We start from the raw sequence: 20,903 nt of genomic DNA, 5'->3' as shown, positions 1-20,903 counted from the left end.
AAGTGCGATTAGAAATATTTTTACCAATTTTTTTAGCTTTCTCAATGCGCTATGATCTTTTCACTTGTCTGGACAAGTTGTGAAAGGGGGAGGGAAGAAGGGGGTATATTGGTGGGTGTTTACATGATCGTTTTCTAATTACTCAACCTCAAGGGGACTAATTCAACTTATACCACCATATGTCAAGAACGATTTTTTTCCCTTTTTCAAGAAACCAAACAAAACAATTAGTTACAAATAGTTACAAAAAGAATTTTTTTTTTTTTAATTGATTCTTCTGTTGTCAGAAAGAGACAGTTGTGCAAAATTTCAGCTTGATCCAATATTGGGTGTGGGTGAAATAACGTGTACAAACTTTTTACATATAGACAGTAATTTTATATAAGCTTTGCAAAAAAAAATAAAAAAAAAAAAAAAAAATTCATGCATAATCTTACAACCACAATCTTGTATAATTGGTAATAATTGCATTATTTGTCGAGATTTTTTTTTTTTTCTGAAATAGTCATAGGCATACATTTTTTAAAACCCTAACACTTGTCTTCCTCTAGTGGTATGTCAAAAAAAATAATAAAAAAACCAACACACAGGCAAGAGCTAGATTTAAGATCCACCCCTTTTTATAGCGCGTGCCACTTCAAGTAAACAAGACAATATATATATATATATATATATATATATATATATATATATATATATATATATATATATGGGTTATATTCACCCTTTTCAGCATCAGTTCGGAAATGCTGTCTGGCAATGCGCCAAAATGCGGACCAACAGGACGCCAAACATACACAAGTTTTGTGCCGCAAGAGAGAAAGGAGAAGTAAAAAAAAAAGAAATATGTGTAAAGCAACGGACGTGTCCCGGGTAGCAACCGCGCTCAACAAATCAATGCCGCAACTATCGATCCCTAGTTCTAGCCTACTCCTTGGAACGCCAACGCCTCCCTCATCAAGGACCGAGGAGTAATGCTATAACTAGATACTGGCTGTTATTTACGGATTCCAAGGGTATAATAATACTTTGCTTTATTAGAAGATGATGTGTGGTGATGATGTGTACTGCATGACATGTAAGTATTGCCCTGTTTCTGGCGTGTTATTCTTGAATGCTATTGACACACTTGCATCAATTCTATAGATAGTCTGAACAAATCATATAGCGACATATCCACTAAATAGCTGATGATAGTTTGGAAAAAAAAAAAAGCATGAATAGTTAGTCTATATCTCAGTATCAAACTCTTAAACCATTTTATTTAGCTACCAATTAGGTTGTTTTTTTTTGGACCGGGCTGGTCGCCATAGACAAATGCATTTTCCCCAGTGGAAAAGTTTTAAAATATGACTAGTCTTTGATATTTAACAAATATTTAAATATAGTGTAGGCCATAGATCTATGTATCAAAGTGAAAACAATAAAAATATTTGCACTGAGAAATAGTTCGTTTACGAGCAAACAAAAGTTCAAGGGCGTATCATTATCTGATCTAGCTCGTAGTGAAAAAATCTTATCTATCTATCTATCTATCTATCTATCTATCTATCTATCTATCTATCTATCTATCTATCTATCTATCTATCTATCTATCTGTCTGTCTGTCTGTCTGTCTGTTTATCTATCTATCTATCTATCTATCTATCTATCTATCTATCTATCTATCTATCTATCTATCTATCTATCTATCTATCTATCTATCTATCTATCTATCTATCTATCTATCTATCTATCTATCTATCTACCTTTTTCCCTTTTTATTGTTACCAATGCTAATTAAATCTATGTCAAAATCTAAATGTAATCTAGGCTACATTGTTATGACTGTTTTTGGGGAGAGAGGCGGGGGGGGGGGGTTATAGATTTGCCATGTTTTTCGCAATATTGATGTTTGTTTCATGATTAAATTAACTGGCTGACGGGCTTGGCATTACAACTATTGGATTTTGGTGTTTCTGGACATTTTATTGAGTCGTAAGTCGTATGATGTAAAATATTAAAAGCCAAATGCTGCTGGCATTTTGAATCAAGAGTGTTTCCTGTCAGATAATCATATATATGTATATGATTAAAAGAAAAAAGCTATCAACCTGTACATACAAACTAAATCCTAATGTGCATGCGATGGCTAGACTATTTTACAAATGAATATGTGTCGAAGGATAATGTTTGTTAACCACAACTAACTTTTAAAAGAATCTTTAAATAATATTTTAACTTCATTTTATTTACTAAGACTAAAACTAAGATTTAATTTAAAACTGAAAAATAGGCAGCTTCCGAAATGTGAAATGCGCCTAAACTATAGCGCCGTAAAATATTATTGAAGAAAATAAAACAAAAGCCCAGCTCACTGAATTCCACGTCTGCTTGGTGACAATCATTAGGTAACGAGGGTATTTGATTGTAGACAGCAGGAATAAAAGCATTCATACAGCCTGCTTTCAACGAATTTCTCATCTGGTACTCATCAAAACAGACTGCTTTCAGTTATCAATTTTCTCTATAAATTCTTAATGTTTTTGTCCTTCAGAGATTTAAAGGATGGCTTGGAGATTTTCACGAGATAAACTTAATAATGCAAAGATCGCTAAAGTGGACTTCAATCTTGACAACTAAATAAAAGCTACATATGGACGATCTTAAAATTTTGATTCTTCTGTTCACGTTCACAAAATTAATCATACAATTTTAAAAAGCAAACATTATGTAACACAGCACTTCTTTTATTCTGTACACCGGATACACCAACAAGCTTTCTATTTTTAGCTTTTCCGCCATGTATGAAAATATCCAATAGACGAGGTTTTTAACTTTTTCAAAATAGATCTAGGGAGTTATTAAACATTCAACTAATTAGTCAAATTTTCCACTGCTCATTGTCTGACACTGGCCTCAGGGCAATGTACCAATCAACGCCAATAGTCTGCAAGTTTTTCTAACGCATTTCCAAACTAGTGCCCATGGGGCACCCCTGTCTCAATTAGTTTTTTTTTATTGTTTTTTTTTCATTTGAAAGCAACAATGGAAGGTCTAACCACTTTGTCCAACTTTGTTGAAAGAGGTCAGCCACTGACAGTAGGTCACAACAGTAGCGCCCTTAGGGGGTGGCAAGTGGGGCAACCGCCCCAGGCCCCGCGATTGGAGATTCCCTTGTCACCGTCAGGTTTGAAAACCACACCAGTTCTCATAAACTAGGACTTGTTGCTCAAAGTTTCCTGGCATCTATATGATACCAATTACATGTAAGCTCTTAAATGACATTTTTGGTTTCGAAATACCGTTCAGTTTTGGTAAAGACAGCAACTTACGACCTGTACACTTTGAGTTTATGTAGTTAAAGGACCAATAGTACAGTAATTACGTCAGATATGTTCTGTAACAGAAAATAAGGCCTTCAGCGTCAAAGGCGGACGATCCGGTTATCGTGACATGGCATGACATAGGCCTATATATAGTCCTCCCTTACGTCTTAGGGCCCCGCATATGAATGACATTGTCTAAGGGTCAGTGGCGTAGTAAGGTACCCGTGGGCCCGGGTTCAAGAATATGTTGGTGGGCCCCCCTCCCCCTTTCAAATGACAAATATTTTGTGTGACAAAGAAATCCAGTAGTTTGTGTGTATCCACTGTATCGGTACATTTACTAAAAGTCACTCCAATGCAAGTTCATGAACACAGCCGACAGAATCATTGAAGACCATGTTTAAGTACTGTTTAGCACAGTGAACATAATGCGCAAGAAGCTGCTTTTGTTGAAACAATATTTGAAGGCTATTGTACTGTCCGCTCATATTGGAAAACCATCATTGCCTTGGCATTTAAATAAAGATGGTGATATTTTATTACTTAGAGTATTTGTTCAGTCAATCCTGCAGACTTCTGATTCTCACAAATATGAAAGTTTAAAAGTGGCTATCTAATTGCAATTTCTTTGGGTAGTTTGTTATCGGAGCTCACAAAACAATTTCAGAAAATAATGCTAATTCAATAAACTTTTAATACTTCTTGAGTGCTGTCAACCATGATAGAGAAAAATGACACTAATTGGATCTCCTTTAGTATTTTTGCTAAAATTGCATTGCCCAACAAGTCTATCATCTCGTTTTGAATCTATGGGTCGAGGTAAGGGGTTGTTGTTTTTTCTCCTTAACAATTTATGTACTGCTAAGAAATTGTCATTGTTACTTGTGTCACCAAAACGATAACCTCGCGATGACCACTAATTAAAATGTTGTTGCATGCTAACGTTAAAACTAACATTCACTATGCCATGAATAACTTTCCGTCAGTAATTGTCAACTTCTTCAATGTGCTCCTTGTTGACATCATCCACCGTTCTCAGTCTTTCATGTTGTCTGTATGTTTGGCCAGCTTGGTGATGAAGTGAAGTAAGTCATTAGAAGGTCTATCATTTTTCTTTTTTGTTTTTTACGATTTGTTTGGAAAACAAGCAACATTGATGGTGTCTCAGGGTATTAACCCGACACCATCAAATCTCTTTTCTTTTTCTTTTACTCTTCTTATCAATTTCCTAAAGTGTTTCTTTAGTGTCCATTATACAGTCTTCTCTTTCTCTCTTGTTGTATTTTATTACTTAAAGAAAAGTACTCAAAATAGGTCAAAGTAAAAATCGTGTAAATAGAAAGCAGACGACTCTGTGATTCACTTTTGGAGTGGGAAGCCTCAATAGGAAATTTATGATTTCTGCTTTTGGTCAATATGGATCAAACTGTTTTGTATCATTCTTGGCAGCTTATAGGACTGTGATAGTAAAATTAAAATCTTTTTGTAGACTTCTGCCAAAAGTAGATATAAACTTACGTTAATAAAATCCAAGTTTCCATTATTTAAAAGTTTGTAACATTGAAAGGCACTGGGTAAATATTTGATATGAAAGGGGCAGATAACTAATATGATTATAGAGTTTGTATGGCTAAAAGCGACGCGTGTGAAGAGAATCGATGTTAATCGATTTAGCAACTTTTAACTCTGAACTCTAAAGATTTACGGATTTCCAATCAAAACGTTAATGGATGAGAATAATTATATATTGACCTTTACATTATTGCTTATTTTATGAGTGTGTAAGTTCAGTGTTTATATTAAGATTAAGATACACTGTGGTATAACATCTGGAGATGTGTTTTTCCCCGTCCCTTTAAACTATTTATATATATATAATATATATATATATATATATATATATATATATATATATAAGGTTTAGTTGACCTACTCATATAATATTACAATAAAATTACTGCTAAAAATAACAAACATTACCACTTTAACTCCCTAGAGTGTTAAATATTTTTTTTTTACTGATCTCTGTCTTGTGAAGTCCTTTCACATTTCTTAGAAATCCCCTCCTCTCTCTCTCTCTCTTTATCACTCTCTCTCTCTCTCTCTTTTCGCAATTAGAAAAAATGAGAATTTAACATTTTTAAAAAACATATTAGCCTCGAGTCACTAGTCTTTGGAAAAAAACAGACCTATTCGAGAAAGCAAAGTTATGTCTAGGAAATCATCAATTAAATAAAGTTAACTAAAGTAAACGAAGCAGCCAGTGACTTAATAAGTAAAATTTTTTTTTCTTAAATTCCCCTGCATTGGAACAATACCTTGTATAATCTTGCAAATTTAACAACGGCAATGTTTAGGTATGTTTGGTTTTAAAATATTCTTCAGTTTGATTACCTTCTGAAATTTTTATTGGGTGCTGACGTTGTTTCCATAAATTGCAAATAATAATAATAATAATATCCATTCTAAACTTCATCTTTTTATACGATCGATAAACAAAGTTAATTACATTGGCCATAATTAACTAAAATTATATTGTCATTTTCTTTCCCTCAGATGTGATCGATTTTCATTCGGTGTGATAGCGGGGGCAAAGATTGAACGTGTTGGACTGCATGCAAAACTAAAATGGAGGCAGACTACGAGGAGTACGACCGATCCAAGCAGGAATTCGACCCATTTCAGAACGTAAAACCAAGTTCTGGATCGACCAATGGCGCTCGCGAGCCATTCAAAGGGGTTTCTCATTCTCAACAGCCGCAGCGACCAACAGCTTTCAGTCGAGACTTCTTGGACTCTCTCTGCACAGTGGTCAACAGAGACCTTCTCTTCTGCAAGCTTTTCTATTTCTTCTTCTTCGGCGCTTTTGGTTCCCTCTTTCCCCTGCTGGCCATTTACTTCAAACAGCTTGGCATGAACGCTTCCCAGAGCGGTGTGCTGATCGGCTTCCGGCCGTTCATCGAGTTTCTCAGCGCGCCTTTCTGGGGAGGCCTGGCGGACAAGTGGAAGAGAGGCAAGGAGATGCTGCTCTTTTCTCTCGTCTGCTGGATCGTCTTCACGCTGGCCATCGCCTTCGTCAAGCCCCCTGCACACAAATGCATCACCTTTAATGGAACTCACAATCTCCTGGAGGTTCCCTTGGGCCGCAGACGTCGAGACGATGCCAGCGCCATCCACCGGTTCTCTGTCGATCTCACACCGATGTCTGTCTCGCATTTAGGAGGCTTCAAAGTTCTCGGATCCGATTTCAGATTATTGAATCCACCCCCCTTGCTGTCAAAGACGACGACACTGTCGGTGGCGGACAGTATTCAAGACCCTCGTTTAGCTCACAACAGCGGCTGGGCTAAAGACGTTATTGTACTGCCCGACGATCTGGAAGTAATCGACATCAACAGTCGTTACCGACGCAGCCCCGTCGTCGATCCCAGCAAAATTGCTAACGTGAATGGTTCGATGCGTGGACTGATCTTCAATCGCCACTCGACCGTTGTGTATCAGGTGGGTCACGTGATTTCTGTGCTAATTAGTAGTTCGTCGCTCAGTGTTTAGAGTTCAGAAAGGAGTCAAGGTTGTTATTTGAAAATAGATATTTTAAAACCGTATTAATACACACAATGTGTGACATAGGATGTGTGAATGGGGGGTGCAATGAAACGGAGGAAAGACAAAGTCATAGAAGTGGGACAAGACTGCGTTAGACGTTTGTGAATGATGTAGGATGTAGGTAAAATTATAGGCTATAGATAGAACAAACCACTTCCGTTTCCATTCTAATTGCTTCAGGAGACCTAAACTTTGTAATATTGCGATACAGGGACAGAGCCTTTGTTTTAAATGTTTTATATATTTTGGATGTTCTTTCAGATTCTTAAGTTAATTACATCCTAGCCCAAGCCTTCTGCAAGACGACGGGGGATGGAAGCGGGCAGGGTTTGAACCCGGGACCATTGTGACCACCAAATGACAGTCCAGAGCGTATACGACACGACCAGGCAGCCATCCTTTGCTTGCCTAATCGAAGGTCATGAGTTTGTGTCTCCAGAACTTAAGAACTTTTACTCTTGATTTGGGTAGATTATATTTTTTTAAGGAAAGAAAGTCTATGGGTCCGCAGACAAACTTCAAAAATGTCTACGGGAACAAAGACATAAATTTAGTGTGTTTGAAAGTATCAGACAATTTTAAAAGTGAGCTTCAAATAAATCCGAAAGACATGAAATAACCAGTCGTAGACATTTAGCATACCAGTTTGAAGAATGATAGGATAAAATGTGAATATTTTAAAAAGGAATTCATCTACATATGTGCGTGTTTATGTCGTAACCATGAGAAAAGGGGCGTGAATGATTTTGGTTGGTGTAGGCTTAGGTGTTTCGGATGAAATCACGAGCTGGTTTGTCGTAATTCCAGTGAAATAAAAAGACTGGCGTGAATGTTGACAGGAGACTTATCAGAGACGTGAGACAATGTAGACTTGTATTTCTAGTGAGTTGGTTTTTGTTTAAATTATCATTTCATTTGCGCTACTACTATTTCTTAATTCAGGTTGAATCTTTGCATATTTAAACATAAAAATTATATTTAAGTCTGTAGTGGAATTGGTTTAGATATTGTACACGTTTATTTGATAAAGAACAAGCTGCATCGGTTTAGTTGTACTAGCTGTCTGGAGCAACCAATCAATGACCTGGCTACAACAATATGATTTGTGACTTTCCTTTTTCTGGCGACATGCATTTCCCTGGACTTCATCTGATAACAATTTACCCAAGAAACAAATTAAAGTAAAGTAAAGTAAAGTTCTCCTTTCAGACCGTGTGGTCGATAGGGCAGATGATGTAAAGGTCATCTGATTCTGTGGACTACGGTTAACGAGGGTGTCATGTAGCCAGCACAACGACCAACCGCCTTTACTTTTCCCCAACTAATGTCAGGTACCCATTAGAGCTGGGTGGACTCAGAGGCGCCCGAAGATCCTGAAATTAAAAATCCCAGTCTTGACCAGGATTCGAACCCCGGACCCGGTTCGGAAGTCAAGCGCTTTACCGCTCAGCCACAGCGCCTCCTAAGAAACAAATGAGACTTGCATATTCATATGATACTAGACAGAAAGTCGCTCAAAATTGACAAAAAACATACTTGTTTGTTTTGCAAAATGCATCGATAGAGTTGAAGATAATTTACTTCCTAGTCCAAACCTCCCGCAGGACGACTGGGGATGGCAGCGGACAGGGTTTATATCCGAGACCACCGAGAATACTGAGCGAGTCCAGCGCGCATTGCCCACCGCCAATGCCCTTTAGTAAACATATAATCTTTTAAAATAATGAGATTCTTTTTTTTTATAATTTTTAAAATATTATTGGGAGAGGGAACACAACAGTTCTGTAATTATATATATATCTATTAAAAGTTTCTAATTTGTTTTCCCATTCCTATCCAGGAAGATGAAGTATCGCAGGCGTTCTTCATCCTTCTACTCCTGGTCATTATCGGCGAGTTTTTCAGCGCCCCTGCCATCACGTTCGCCGACTCGGTGACCTTGTCCTTCCTGGGAGAAGACACTCAGAACTATGGACGACAGAGAATGTTCGGATCCTTAGGTAAGGTCTGCGTTAATTGATTGGTAATATGAGCAACAGTGTTTTCATGATGGGAACTTCTATTGCAATCAGTGCCGGATTTTGGTAGGTGGAGGCTTCAGGGCAGGATTTTTTGTGTCTGTAGGCCCCTACACTTTTTTTTCGAAAGCTTGAATAAAGATCCGCTTCGGAATGAAAATACTTAGATCTAAAAGCATGCTATATTTTAGAAGAAAGAAATAAGAATCTCTATAGTTTCATTCTCACTCTCTTAAAAAAAATTCATATGCATTTAAATATTAAATTGTATATTTTTGAGTTTGCGGAGGGTAAGGCCCTTGGTAGACGCACTGTCGTAACTCGGAGCTGTATTGACTTAATCCGAGCCTTCAATACACCAATCCTCAATTCACTAGTCCTCTCCTGACGAACAATAATTCGGACGAGCGACACTCTAAACTGTGTCTCTCCAGGTCTCTACTCCAGTTCTCACTCAGCATGAAGATCTTTAGTTCCAGACAGCTTGTTATGAGTGGGTGAATGTTTCCATGGTGATAATGAAGAAAGGGAGTATTCATTGTTTGTTAGATTGAGATATATATATATATATATATATATATATATATATATAGAGAGAGAGAGAGAGAGAGAGAGAGAAAGCATTAATTTAATATTGTAGAATGATGCAAGATAGTAGGCACTTTCATAAGCTGTGTGAAGTACGCCAGACGACTCCAGGATGCCAGAGTGTAAAGACATGTTTTTATAGTGAGTTTGTTTAAATTCCAGTTTATTTAATTTCATCTGAAGTTGAATGTGTCTATATTGTAATAAAAGTTATATTAACCCTTAAAGTGCTGAGCTGTTTTACGAAATGGAATTACAATTCTGATGTTTAGAGGCTAAACTACCATACGCATTTTAAGGGTTAAGCTTTTTTTTTCCACAAAGAATTAATTCAAGTTATTTAAAGTTCTATAACTTAAAATATAATTCCCCTACCCCTACAGCAGTTTAGTTGTCTACCAGCAGTTTGGTGCTATAAGGCAACGACCGTCTGCAACACAGATCAGACTCACTTTCTAATAACTTCAGCCGAATCTCAACTGTCTCTCCTAGCTCATCTGAACAATCTGTCCATCTCCAGTGTTGAACAGTGCGCTGGTGCGCTAAATGAACACCAGTGCAGAAGCAGAGTTATTGTAACATCTTTATGTATAGCTTTTAATTGGGAAAACGTAGCCTCGTCTTCATCTCCCTTCTCTCAATGCCTAGATTGGCCGTGGTAATAATTAATACGTTATTAATTATTAAACATCGCAGATGTAGAGAATAGGCATCTGTACCCAGTACAAGTAATATCCCTTACTTTGAAGTGGGTTAAAAATAGCTCTTCCTGTAAAGTGTGAACGTGTTGGCAATCCAGATGAAAATACAAACGGGATTAAAAGTGCTGAAACAAATAATGGTGCGTATTGTTTTACCTATATCAAGACAGCACTGGATGCAACATTTTGACAGCTCCAACTAGCAGCAACTGGGTGTGGATGGTCGTGTGGTCTGTTCACAACTTCCGTGGTCGTGCGCTGTTCAGATCAACAGTCGGCCTAATGCTACCATCGTATCTTATCTTCTTATATTACAGACGTTACTTCAAAAAAAAAAAAATTACGTCCTACGCATTTCATGTGCCAGTATAGTCATGCATGTTAATTAATGACTTAAACTCTGCCGAGTCGTTTGTTTTCATGGCTGATTCAGGCAACCCATTCTATTCTCTAATGGCACAAGGAAAGAATGAGCACTTGTACGAATTTGTTCTATCATACGGAATAAGAAATGTGCCTCTATATAGTATCTATCTATCTATCTATCTATCTATCTATCTATCTATCTATCTATCTTATCTATCTATCTATCTATCTATCTATCTATCTATCTATCTATCTATCATTAAATTTTGGGAAGTGCATATACCCTGATGACACTTCTAAAAGTGCACATATGTCAGTGAAACGCATGCAATGCTCAGTATCTAGATGTTTAAACATTGCATTTGAGAACAAAATAATCAAATCTACTTGAATGCAATCAACATGAATCCTTTAATTCATTAATAATGTATTACACTCTAGTAATTACAGATAAATATTTAGTTAAGATTTAACAAAGGTAATATTTACATATATTTCTTATTGACAAGATTCAGTTCAAACACTTGTTAGAATTACCTCTCTTCCTTTTTTTTTTCTGAGAGCAAATCGATTTCCCAAGAGAATCGATTCTGTTAGGCATTTATTTGCTTTCCTTAAAAAAGGTTTCCACTCCATAACGGGAGTCGATTTGACATTTTACCACCTTTTTTTAGATACTGGTTGAGTAAAAAATATTCGGAACATTTATTATACGTCCACTCTCTACAGAGTTTATGGGCATTTCTTAGCTATTTTTGAAGCATTTTAGTGTAATAATTTCAATTTGAGATAGCCTATAAAGATCTATAAGACAGAAGATGCAGAGTTAATTCTACTAGATGTACGCGACTCATGAATGGAACTATTAAAATGTATGTCAACACGGCTTCGCAGCTATAGCGAACGAATGTATGAAAAATGCTTTAGAAGAAAAAATTTGAATGTTAATTTGAAAAAAAATATGAAATGAATAAACTATAATTAGTATGTTCATGTGTTAAAGTAGAGTTTTAGACCTAAGAATAGAGAGTTGTATAACATTTCGGTCTTGTCTAATGAAAGAATGTACGTCAGGAATTATAAATTCGCAGTAATAAGGAAAGAATGTATGTAAAAATGCTTTTGAAACAGAAATTTGAAGGTTAATTTTATTAAATAATCAAATCAATTGACTATATTTAGTATTTTCATGTGTCAAAGTAAAAAAAAAATATCTGTGCAAAGTGTAGTTTTAAAAATTAGATCTAGATCCTTTCGATCTAAACATGGCAAAGATGGCCTAGATCTATGAGATACTAATACCTTCATAGAGTTCGGCAACTTTGTTTTTAGGGTCTTTAGTTTTTTTTAAGGGCTACTATACATACGTCACGGTTCCAGTAAGCACCCAAGGTATAGATACACCTGTATGTATAAGTCTACATTAAATAAATTCGTATATTTCCTTGCTTTAAACAGGCTGGGGTCTCGCCATGTTTTTTGTGGGCATGGCCTTGGACCACTCGACAACCTTTCCTGACCACCCTTGCGGTAAAGCGCACCTGAGTGAGAAAAACTACACAGTTTGTTTTGCTGTCTTCTCTGTCCTCATGAGCTGCGCCTTCCTGGCAGCTTTACAGGTAAGACTTTGTGCTTTGCTAGTAAAGCAACTCCCAAACATTTCCTCTATAAGAACACTGTTAGACCCCCCAGTGACCCATTTCCCATTTGTCTTTCAGCAACACATAAAAAAAAAACAGTGTTAGTTTTTACAACGCTTATATTAACTCGCTCTGTATCTTTCTTGTATGTTAGATTTTTTTTGCAAACGATTTTGGACCATCCAATCGTCATCAAATTTTCCATACAAGCTCAGGTTTGATGACAACACATGAATCAATAAAACAAAAGTCCACCAATTAGTTAATCAATTATGTGTAATTTATTAATTCTGTTCTAATATAGAATATACAGAAAAAAATATTTCGACCACTATTACTTCTCTAATTGTCATTAAATTTTGCATACAAGCTCCACGCTGGACGACAAGACAGGAGTGAATTTAAAAATGAAACGATTAGTTAATCAATTAGGGTTAGGGTTAATCTTTTTCGTCTCCAACAGCGTATTAAATTGTGAAAGAATATATTTATTTATAGTTTTTAAACATTTGCTTTCCCAGTCTTGCACTCGCCATGTCCATCATGTCATGTTTGTGAGAATTGTGTGTACTATTCAATTCCTTTCTAATTAAAATAACAAATTTCTTCTACTAATTTTTTGTTTGCTTTCATTATTATTTCTTTTTAAAGGGGGAACTTCATAATTCCCAGATGATATCTCTATTTGTGCGTGTTTGTGTGATTGACAAAGTTAATGTCTGTGCAACTAGGACTTCTTCCCAATTAGCTTGGTGTATCTGGGTTATTTTTTTTAAATTAGCTACGATAATATCAAGAAATGCCTCAGCCTGCCTATAAATTCAGAACTGGATTTAGGCTTCATAAGGCCCTAAGCTGTTTGAGATATAGGGCCACTTGTAATCAACATAAGGCTATTTATGCCTTTACTTTGTCTTAAAAACATTTTTTGGGGGGGCCCCCATGCTAATAGGGCCCTAAGCTATAGCTTATATTGCTTGTAAATAAATCCAGCACTGATATACGGTTATTGTTGACGATGGTCATGCCAAACTGAGCTCAAGATATTTCAGCATAGCGCCTCCAGTACCGGGTATATAACGACAAGTAAAAGATTATAATGGAGGTGCGGTGGGTGAGCGGTCCCGGGTTCGAATCCTGGTCAAGATTGGGATTTTGGATTTTGGTTTCTTTGGGCGCCTCTGAGTCCACGCAGCTCTAATGAGCACCTGACATTAGAAGGGGAAAAGTATAGGCGGTTGGTCGTTGTGTTGGCCACCCTCGTTGACCGTGGGCCACAGAAACAGATGACCTTTACATCATCTGACTCTATAGATCGCAAAGGTCTGAAAGGAGAACTTTACTTTTGTACGATTATAATATAGAAATCTCTTCAAAATTTATTTCTAGCAATCCACCTACAAATACGAGTTTTTTTTTTGTCCTTTTTTTTTTCTTTTTACAAAACTTCGACCCATCCAAAACAACAACAACAACAAAAAAAAAACACCAATGAAACGTAACCCAAATAAAACATATTATAAAACGTCCAGCATGTGATATCATAAATTACAATTTCAAATATTAATCCTCAGTTTCGATTTGACCACCACCTCAACCGGAAGCTCAAACTTTCTGAAATCCCAGTGAAGGTGAAGGACAAGGTCAAGAGGGTGATCTCAGGTCACAGGAAGATAGATCGGGAGAGGCTGGTGGAGGAATACGACGAGGATGACGAAGAGTTTCCAAGGAAACCGTTAGAGGACGCCGTTGCTGAGGACTCCGCAGGTTAGCCATAAGGCGAGGGCGAATCAAAACAACTTTTTTACTATATACTTTTTTAAAGCAGTTACCCATCATGCTAGCCACCCACCAAACTTCCCACCATGTTACCCACCCACCTAGTTACCCACCCACCAAACTACCCACCATGTTATCTACCATGTTACCCACCATGTTACCCACCCACCAAAGTACCCACCATTTTACCCACCCACCATGTTACCCACCCTCCACAGTACCCACCATGTTACCCACCCATCCTGTTACCCACCCACCATATTACCCACTATGTGCGTCTTTAGTGAAATTCTATTATTCAGTCTCCTCTCACATCTCCTACGAGAGAGATTTCGTTCATGTTTGTAATGAAAAGGTTGGTCCAATTTACGAGATAAAAGGATGTAAACAAAAATCTCCCTTTCAAGGAGAAGGTCTTCATAAAAAAATAGATAATTAAAGAATACCTCTTGTTCTTTCACCGTTTAAAATGCGTTGTCATCTAAAATTACACGGAACTTACTCTACATTATAGCCAGGCTCCAAGTATGGAAAAAGTTTGAAATATTTATTTAATGAAAAAAAAAAGTCTTGTGTGAAGAAAAAAAAGGTTCGCGTGACGGTTATAATTACTGTACTCCATTTTCTCTGATCCTATATTGATCTCATGTTGCCATCTTTTGTTAGAGTTATATTGAGTAATTTTGTTATCGACACCAATATTTCTTTGTCATGCTAACAGGGTTTTGCAAGGGAAATAATTGCAATGCACACGCTCACTTTATAAGGGAGATAACATTTATGCTCTAGTTATCTCCCACAACCTAATCTAAAAATCATAAACAAGTAAAACAAAAAAACAACACAACAACAAAGCTATATTAAGTTTAATTATATCAATAGTTTTGAATCAATCATGTAATTAATCCGTAATAGATCTAGTCTAACAGTAATAAATGTATGCATTTAGGCTCAATGCGCTATGGTCCAATCATTTTTGTGGTACAGATATTAAAATGCGAAATTCAACATTGCCATCGGAGATACCCCCAACGGCACGCGTCTTAAATAGCATCTGACAACCAGTCCAACTTCTGGCCTTCACTTGTGGTTCAGATACTGAGTCCGGCGGAAATGTTATTACCAACAGACGGGGCAAATGCGAGTAACTGGCGCCCAAACCAGTAAGCTTCGGGCAAGAGGGGCTCGTTAGCCTTGGTTGGCTACCCATCTAGGAGAAGGGAAAACTCTGAATCCAAACTTCCGCTGCCTTGCGGCTATACCCAAACACGGGAAAGTCTTCGGGAGACAACCCTGAGAAAAAATCAGGAGCTGGTGACCCTTAGGCAGATTGTGCCGCCACACCGTGCTACAGCCTGGCAGAGCCTGCGGCGCTACTGATCCCAAACTGTATCGGATATTCCGTTCCATTGGTCTCATCAGCTACTCGGAGATGATGATTATGATGATGATGGAGGTGGGAGGAGGTGGTGGTCTATGGAGAAAAGGTTCCCGTGATGGCTTGTTAAAAGCAATTAAAAAAAAATGTGTTCGACTTTAATTCAAACTCAGGGCTTGAGCCTCCTGAAGAAGACACATTAGCCACTGAGCCAGCCAAGTGCTTATGAAAAAATCTTATTCTGTTTCAAATTTTTAATCGACTACCTGATTCTCTTGGCTAGAAAAGTAAAGTATAATCATCTCTTCAGATCTTTCGATGTATGGCCAGATGATGTAAAGGTCCACCATTTACGAGGGCGTTATGTGACCAGCACTTTTTTCTCTGACGCTTTTCTTCGGCCAGCGCTGTTCTCTTGTCCTCTGCTATTAGTGCGTCAGTTTTCACAGCGCGACGCCATGATGCTCTATCATGTGTTTCCGTCTCCCAGGTGGCAGGGTCACTGCTGAAGTGCAGCTGAAGCTTCCAGAGAAGCTGTGAGGGTGTCCCTGAAGCGTTTTCTTTGTCCGCCTTGTGATCGCTTTCTATCCCTTTATGTCACATATATATAGCCTCTAACCTGATAGTGTCTCTCATTAACTTTCTACAGCTACTCAGGGATGTATGCACAAAGACAATTTATGTTTGCATTTAAGTGCACACAACAACGGTTTCATTAATAGCATGATCTAGTCCTATGTGCCGCACACTAACACACTGACCGCACTGATATACGCAAACGTTAAACAGTAAATCTTACTTGTATATAATCTAAATTCACAGAATCGAATCTGAAAATCAACCCAGCTGCAGGTTCTGATATGGTAACAGATGCATTAAAAGCTCCTGGGGCTAAGGTACGTCCTAACGTCATTGACAATGCTATTTGTAACAATTTGTTTTTCAATGGGGTAAAACAATTTTGTATTTTCATTGTAGTTGTAAATTCATGTTTAAATATTAATCAAGTAAAGTGACAGGGTTTCAGAAATTTAAGTATCTTAAGTAAGATATGTCGACGACTTTTGCCCATAAAGAAAAGCGACAAGAAGTCTTACTTAATACGAAGACAAGAAGTCTTACTTAATACGAAGACAAGAAGTCTTACTTAATACGAAGACAAGAAGTCTTACTTAATACGAAGACAAGAAGTCTTACTTAATACGAAGACAAAAAGTCTTACTTAATACGAAGACAAGAAGTCTTACTTAATACGAAGACAAGAAGTCTTACTTAATACGAAGACAAGAAGTCTTACTTAATACGAAGACAAGAAGTCTTACTTAATACGAAGACAAGAAGTCTTACTTAATACGAAGACAAGAAGTCTTACTTAATACGAAGACAAGAAGTCTTACTTAATACGAAGACAAAAAGTCTTACTTAATACGAAGACAAGAAGTCTTACTTAATACGAAGACAAGAAGTCTTACTTAATACGAAGACAAGAAGTCTTACTTAATACGAAGACAAGAAGTCTTACTTAATACGAAGACAAAAAGTCTTACTTAATACGAAGACAAGAAGTCTTACTTAATACGAAGACAAGAAGTCTTACTTAATACGAAGACAAGAAGTCTTACTTAATACGAAGACAAGAAGTCTTACTTAATACGAAGACAAAAAGTCTTACTTAATACGAAGACAAGAAGTCTTACTTAATACGAAGACAAGAAGTCTTACTTAATACGAAGACAAGAAGTCTTACTTAATACGAAGACAAGAAGTCTTACTTAATACGAAGACAAGAAGTCTTACTTAATACGAAGACAAGAAGTCTTACTTAATACGAAGACAAGAAGTCTTACTTAATACGAAGACAAGAAGTCTTACTTAATACGAAGACAAGAAGTCTTACTTAATACGAAGACAAGAAGTCTTACTTAATACGAAGACAAGAAGTCTTACTTAATACGAAGACAAGAAGTCTTACTTAATACGAAGACAAGAAGTCTTACTTAATACGAAGACAAGAAGTCTTACTTAATACGAAGACAAGAAGTCTTACTTAATACGAAGACAAGAAGTCTTACTTAATACGAAGACAAGAAGTCTTACTTAATACGAAGACAAGAAGTCTTACTTAATACGAAGACAAGAAGTCTTACTTAATACGAAGACAAGAAGTCTTACTTAATACGAAGACAAGAAGTCTTACTTAATACGAAGACAAGAAGTCTTACTTAATACGAAGACAAGAAGTCTTACTTAATACGAAGACAAGAAGTCTTACTTAATACGAAGACAAGAAGTCTTACTTAATACGAAGACAAGAAATCTTACTTCATATGAACATTAAAAGTCTTACTTAAATCACAGGCAAAAAATCTTACTTTAATCGAAGACAAATAGACTTACATAAATCGAAGACAAGTAGTCTTACTTAACAGTACTTAACACATCGAATGCCCATCTCATAATTGTATTGGCCGGTTCCGTTTCCCTCTCTATTACATCACGTGACTATATATGCCATGAGTATTAGGTCGGCGTACCCCTTTTAAGTACAGACTTTTTTTTTCTTACTATGACTATGAGAACAAGAGTGTGTTGTAGACGCCAGGAGAATTTAATTCCTGAAGCTCATTACACAGAAGAACGCTTGGCGCAAAGGCGCGTTAGAAATTTTTCTAGTGCAAGAGGCATCGCATGTAAAAGTTTGAGAAACACTGACCTATGCATTTGTTTAATGCTCAAATTCAGACATTCCACTGACATGAATTTCTTTAGTTAAAGCATTTCGAGTTATATTCCAAGCCACAAGTGTTTAATATACATACCCATTCGTCGCTTCTTTTAAGAGTAGAAATTCATCTTTAACATTTAAGAAGGTCTTTCAAAGTCGTAAAATGCTATGTAATTTGTTTTTGTTTTACTTTAAACATAAACCTCTTTCGCATGTTTTCTCCGTCAACAGGCAGGGCGTGGCCTAGGTGGCGCCACTGGAGCTATACCTTTTGGCAGTGCAGAGGCTAACTACTCAGATCAACCATTCTTTGGCAAATGGATAGCTGTGGTCAAACTGCTTGCTACATACCAGGTAATATTTTTTTTTGTTTTTGGTTTTCAATTTAATGATTTTGTTTTGAGATGCCGAAAATAAAAATCTGGGCTGAAACGTTTATCTTGTCATCATGTATAAAAGTTAATTTCCCATTTCAGATCTTGCAAGCTATAGGGCAGATGATATAACAGTTAATTTGTTTCTTTGGCCATCGGCTATCGAGAAGGGTATCATGTGACCAGCACAACGACCAACAGCTTTTACTTTCCAATACTTAAGTCAGTTGGGTGGAATGAGGAGCACCCTAAAATTCAAAATTCCAGTCTTCACCGAGAATTGAGCCCAGGCCAAGCGTTTAATCAGTCAGCCCCCTCTAAACGCAACTCTTGGGTCATAAGAAACGGCAAATAACCGACACAGCTTGTAAACAGCAGCCTCGCAAGTTGCGTCAGAATGTAACGCTAGTGTGCAAGATGCCTTAGTGTACCCGGTTCGACTTTTCCTTAGGGTTGACTCTCAAAGCCATGTTTGGTTGAGCTGCAATGCAGCGGAAATTTAGATTCAGAATTTCCCTTCTGCATCTCATTGCACTACAATTGAAAAAAAAAGTTGTTTTAAGATCATTGTTCGCATCATGTCCCTTTTTTTCCCCCACAAACTTCTTGTCTTTATCTCATATGATTTTAATAAGGTTTAGTATTCCTCCTAAGACCCAATAGCTTGCAAACTCTTCATGGAAACTGGGTTGACCGGTATTTCGAAAACGGCTTTATCGATTTTCTTAGAAATTCGCCAGTTCATGTATATCTTTGGTAAAATTTACTATCTTATTGGCAAAACAGTGAAAACTCTGATTGGACCGTTATAATTTTTCAAAATATAATCCTCTAAAATTAAATGAAGCATTACAAGAAATACATAGAATGACAAATTATGGACCACCATAAGCTTGTTATAGGAGGGACTAATTCGCTTTTTATATGTTACTTGCTAAGAAATCACCTCTAGATCTTTTTTCCTGATTAAAGACAGATCACATGTTCCAGTCATGTTATGTTTATTCCATGATTCAATGAATATTTTGTCAACACAATAGGTGAACTTGAAATCAGCGCTATTTAAAGAAAAATCCTGTTTCTATTCACAGTATATCTCAGTTCTGTTTATAGCTTGGTTCATGGGCTTTGGGATAGGCATCATCTTTACTTTTCTTTTCTGGCATCTTCAAGATCTGGGTGGATCTCCAACTTTGTTTGGCGTGGCGTCTGTGATCAATCACATCTCTGAGCTGTTCGCTTATTTTATGGCTGGCAATTTGATCTTAAAATTTGGTAAGTTTTACATTTGATTTAAATGATTAGATGTAGATCTACTTAAGTGAGTTTAATGCACATAGCCCTTCCCAATTTTAATAACAAATAGCTTATTTTAAAATATTATAAAATATCTTTTTCATTATAGGTCATGTCAAGATTCTGTATGCTGGTTTATTAGGAAACATTGCCAGATTTTTTTACATTTCATTTTTGTCTAACCCGTGGTGGGTTTTGCCATTTGAATTTGTACAAGGTTTGTGTATCCACTAAACCCTATATTTATGTTTTATTAATATTTTATTTTGTTTTTAGTTGATTATTATACCATTGCATTGGTTCGAGTCAATGTGACAGAATTCCTAAATTTATGATATAGTTATAATAATAAATAATAATAAGTATAGCTTTTAAATAACGCTACTTTCATGCTTATACCTTGATTTGACTTAAAGGATTAACACATGCCGCGGTATGGGCGTCTTGCTGTGCATATATCACTCATGCCATTCCTGTGGAGTTAAGATCGTCTGCCCAGGGAATTCTGCAAGGCTTGCACCATGGCCTAGGAAGAGGCTGTGGCGCTGTATTTGGCGGTCTTTTAGTCTATCAGTATGGTAAGTTTGGCGGTTAGTTAACTTTTAAGAGTTGAGATTTGTTTTGTATGTTTTAATTTTGGGAGTTGAAATTTGTGTTGTTTGTTTTAATCTGACCTTTCTATGTAATGTACGCACCTGTGGACATAATAATATAGTGGAGTGACACAATGTCGTTGTAACGTAAATTAAAGCTTATCATATAATGCCTTCAAACTTAAGTACTAGAAATGAATATAAATCTAACGATAAAATAACTTACAATAAACAAATCACACATATAACCTGCATAAGTGTTAGTTCAATAAGGTAACTCAACTGATAGTAGGATTGATTGATTGACAGTAACCAACAGTGAACAATGAACTATAATGACCTTTACAAAGAATTTACATTGAACACCTAACCTTCATCTCTCTCTCGCTCACTATCGAAGTTTTAATGAGTTCAAAAATGTTTTTTCGATTAAAAACAAATTCCTTATACTGAGAATGAAAAGAAACCAAAATATTTCCATTTATTTTATCAATGAATCAATAGCAAGAAAGATATTTTTGAAATCTATAT

General features: G+C 36.6%; 1 protein-coding gene across 1 annotated transcript in view; it reads left to right on the top strand.

Annotated features, from left to right (window-relative positions):
- Positions 1 to 876: 876 nt before the first annotated feature.
- Positions 877 to 20,903, top strand: part of LOC106053763 (major facilitator superfamily domain-containing protein 6-like) — a 32,382-nt gene continuing 12,355 nt past the window's right edge. The window contains exons 1-10 of the mRNA XM_056004654.1: positions 877 to 1,078; positions 5,865 to 6,809; positions 8,755 to 8,914; positions 12,046 to 12,206; positions 13,802 to 13,994; positions 16,207 to 16,280; positions 18,341 to 18,463; positions 19,575 to 19,758; positions 19,889 to 19,996; positions 20,196 to 20,357. Coding sequence (XP_055860629.1) covers positions 5,937 to 6,809; positions 8,755 to 8,914; positions 12,046 to 12,206; positions 13,802 to 13,994; positions 16,207 to 16,280; positions 18,341 to 18,463; positions 19,575 to 19,758; positions 19,889 to 19,996; positions 20,196 to 20,357 — 2,038 coding nt within the window. The 5' untranslated portion in view covers positions 877 to 1,078; positions 5,865 to 5,936. The remainder of the gene's footprint in view (positions 1,079 to 5,864; positions 6,810 to 8,754; positions 8,915 to 12,045; positions 12,207 to 13,801; positions 13,995 to 16,206; positions 16,281 to 18,340; positions 18,464 to 19,574; positions 19,759 to 19,888; positions 19,997 to 20,195; positions 20,358 to 20,903) is intronic.

The sequence above is a fragment of the Biomphalaria glabrata genome, chromosome 11 (assembly GCF_947242115.1).
Source record: "Biomphalaria glabrata chromosome 11, xgBioGlab47.1, whole genome shotgun sequence".
NCBI classification, from domain to species: Eukaryota; Metazoa; Mollusca; class Gastropoda; family Planorbidae; genus Biomphalaria; species Biomphalaria glabrata.
Note: the sequence above shows the minus strand (reverse complement) of the source record. Positions and strands in the feature narration are given on the sequence as shown.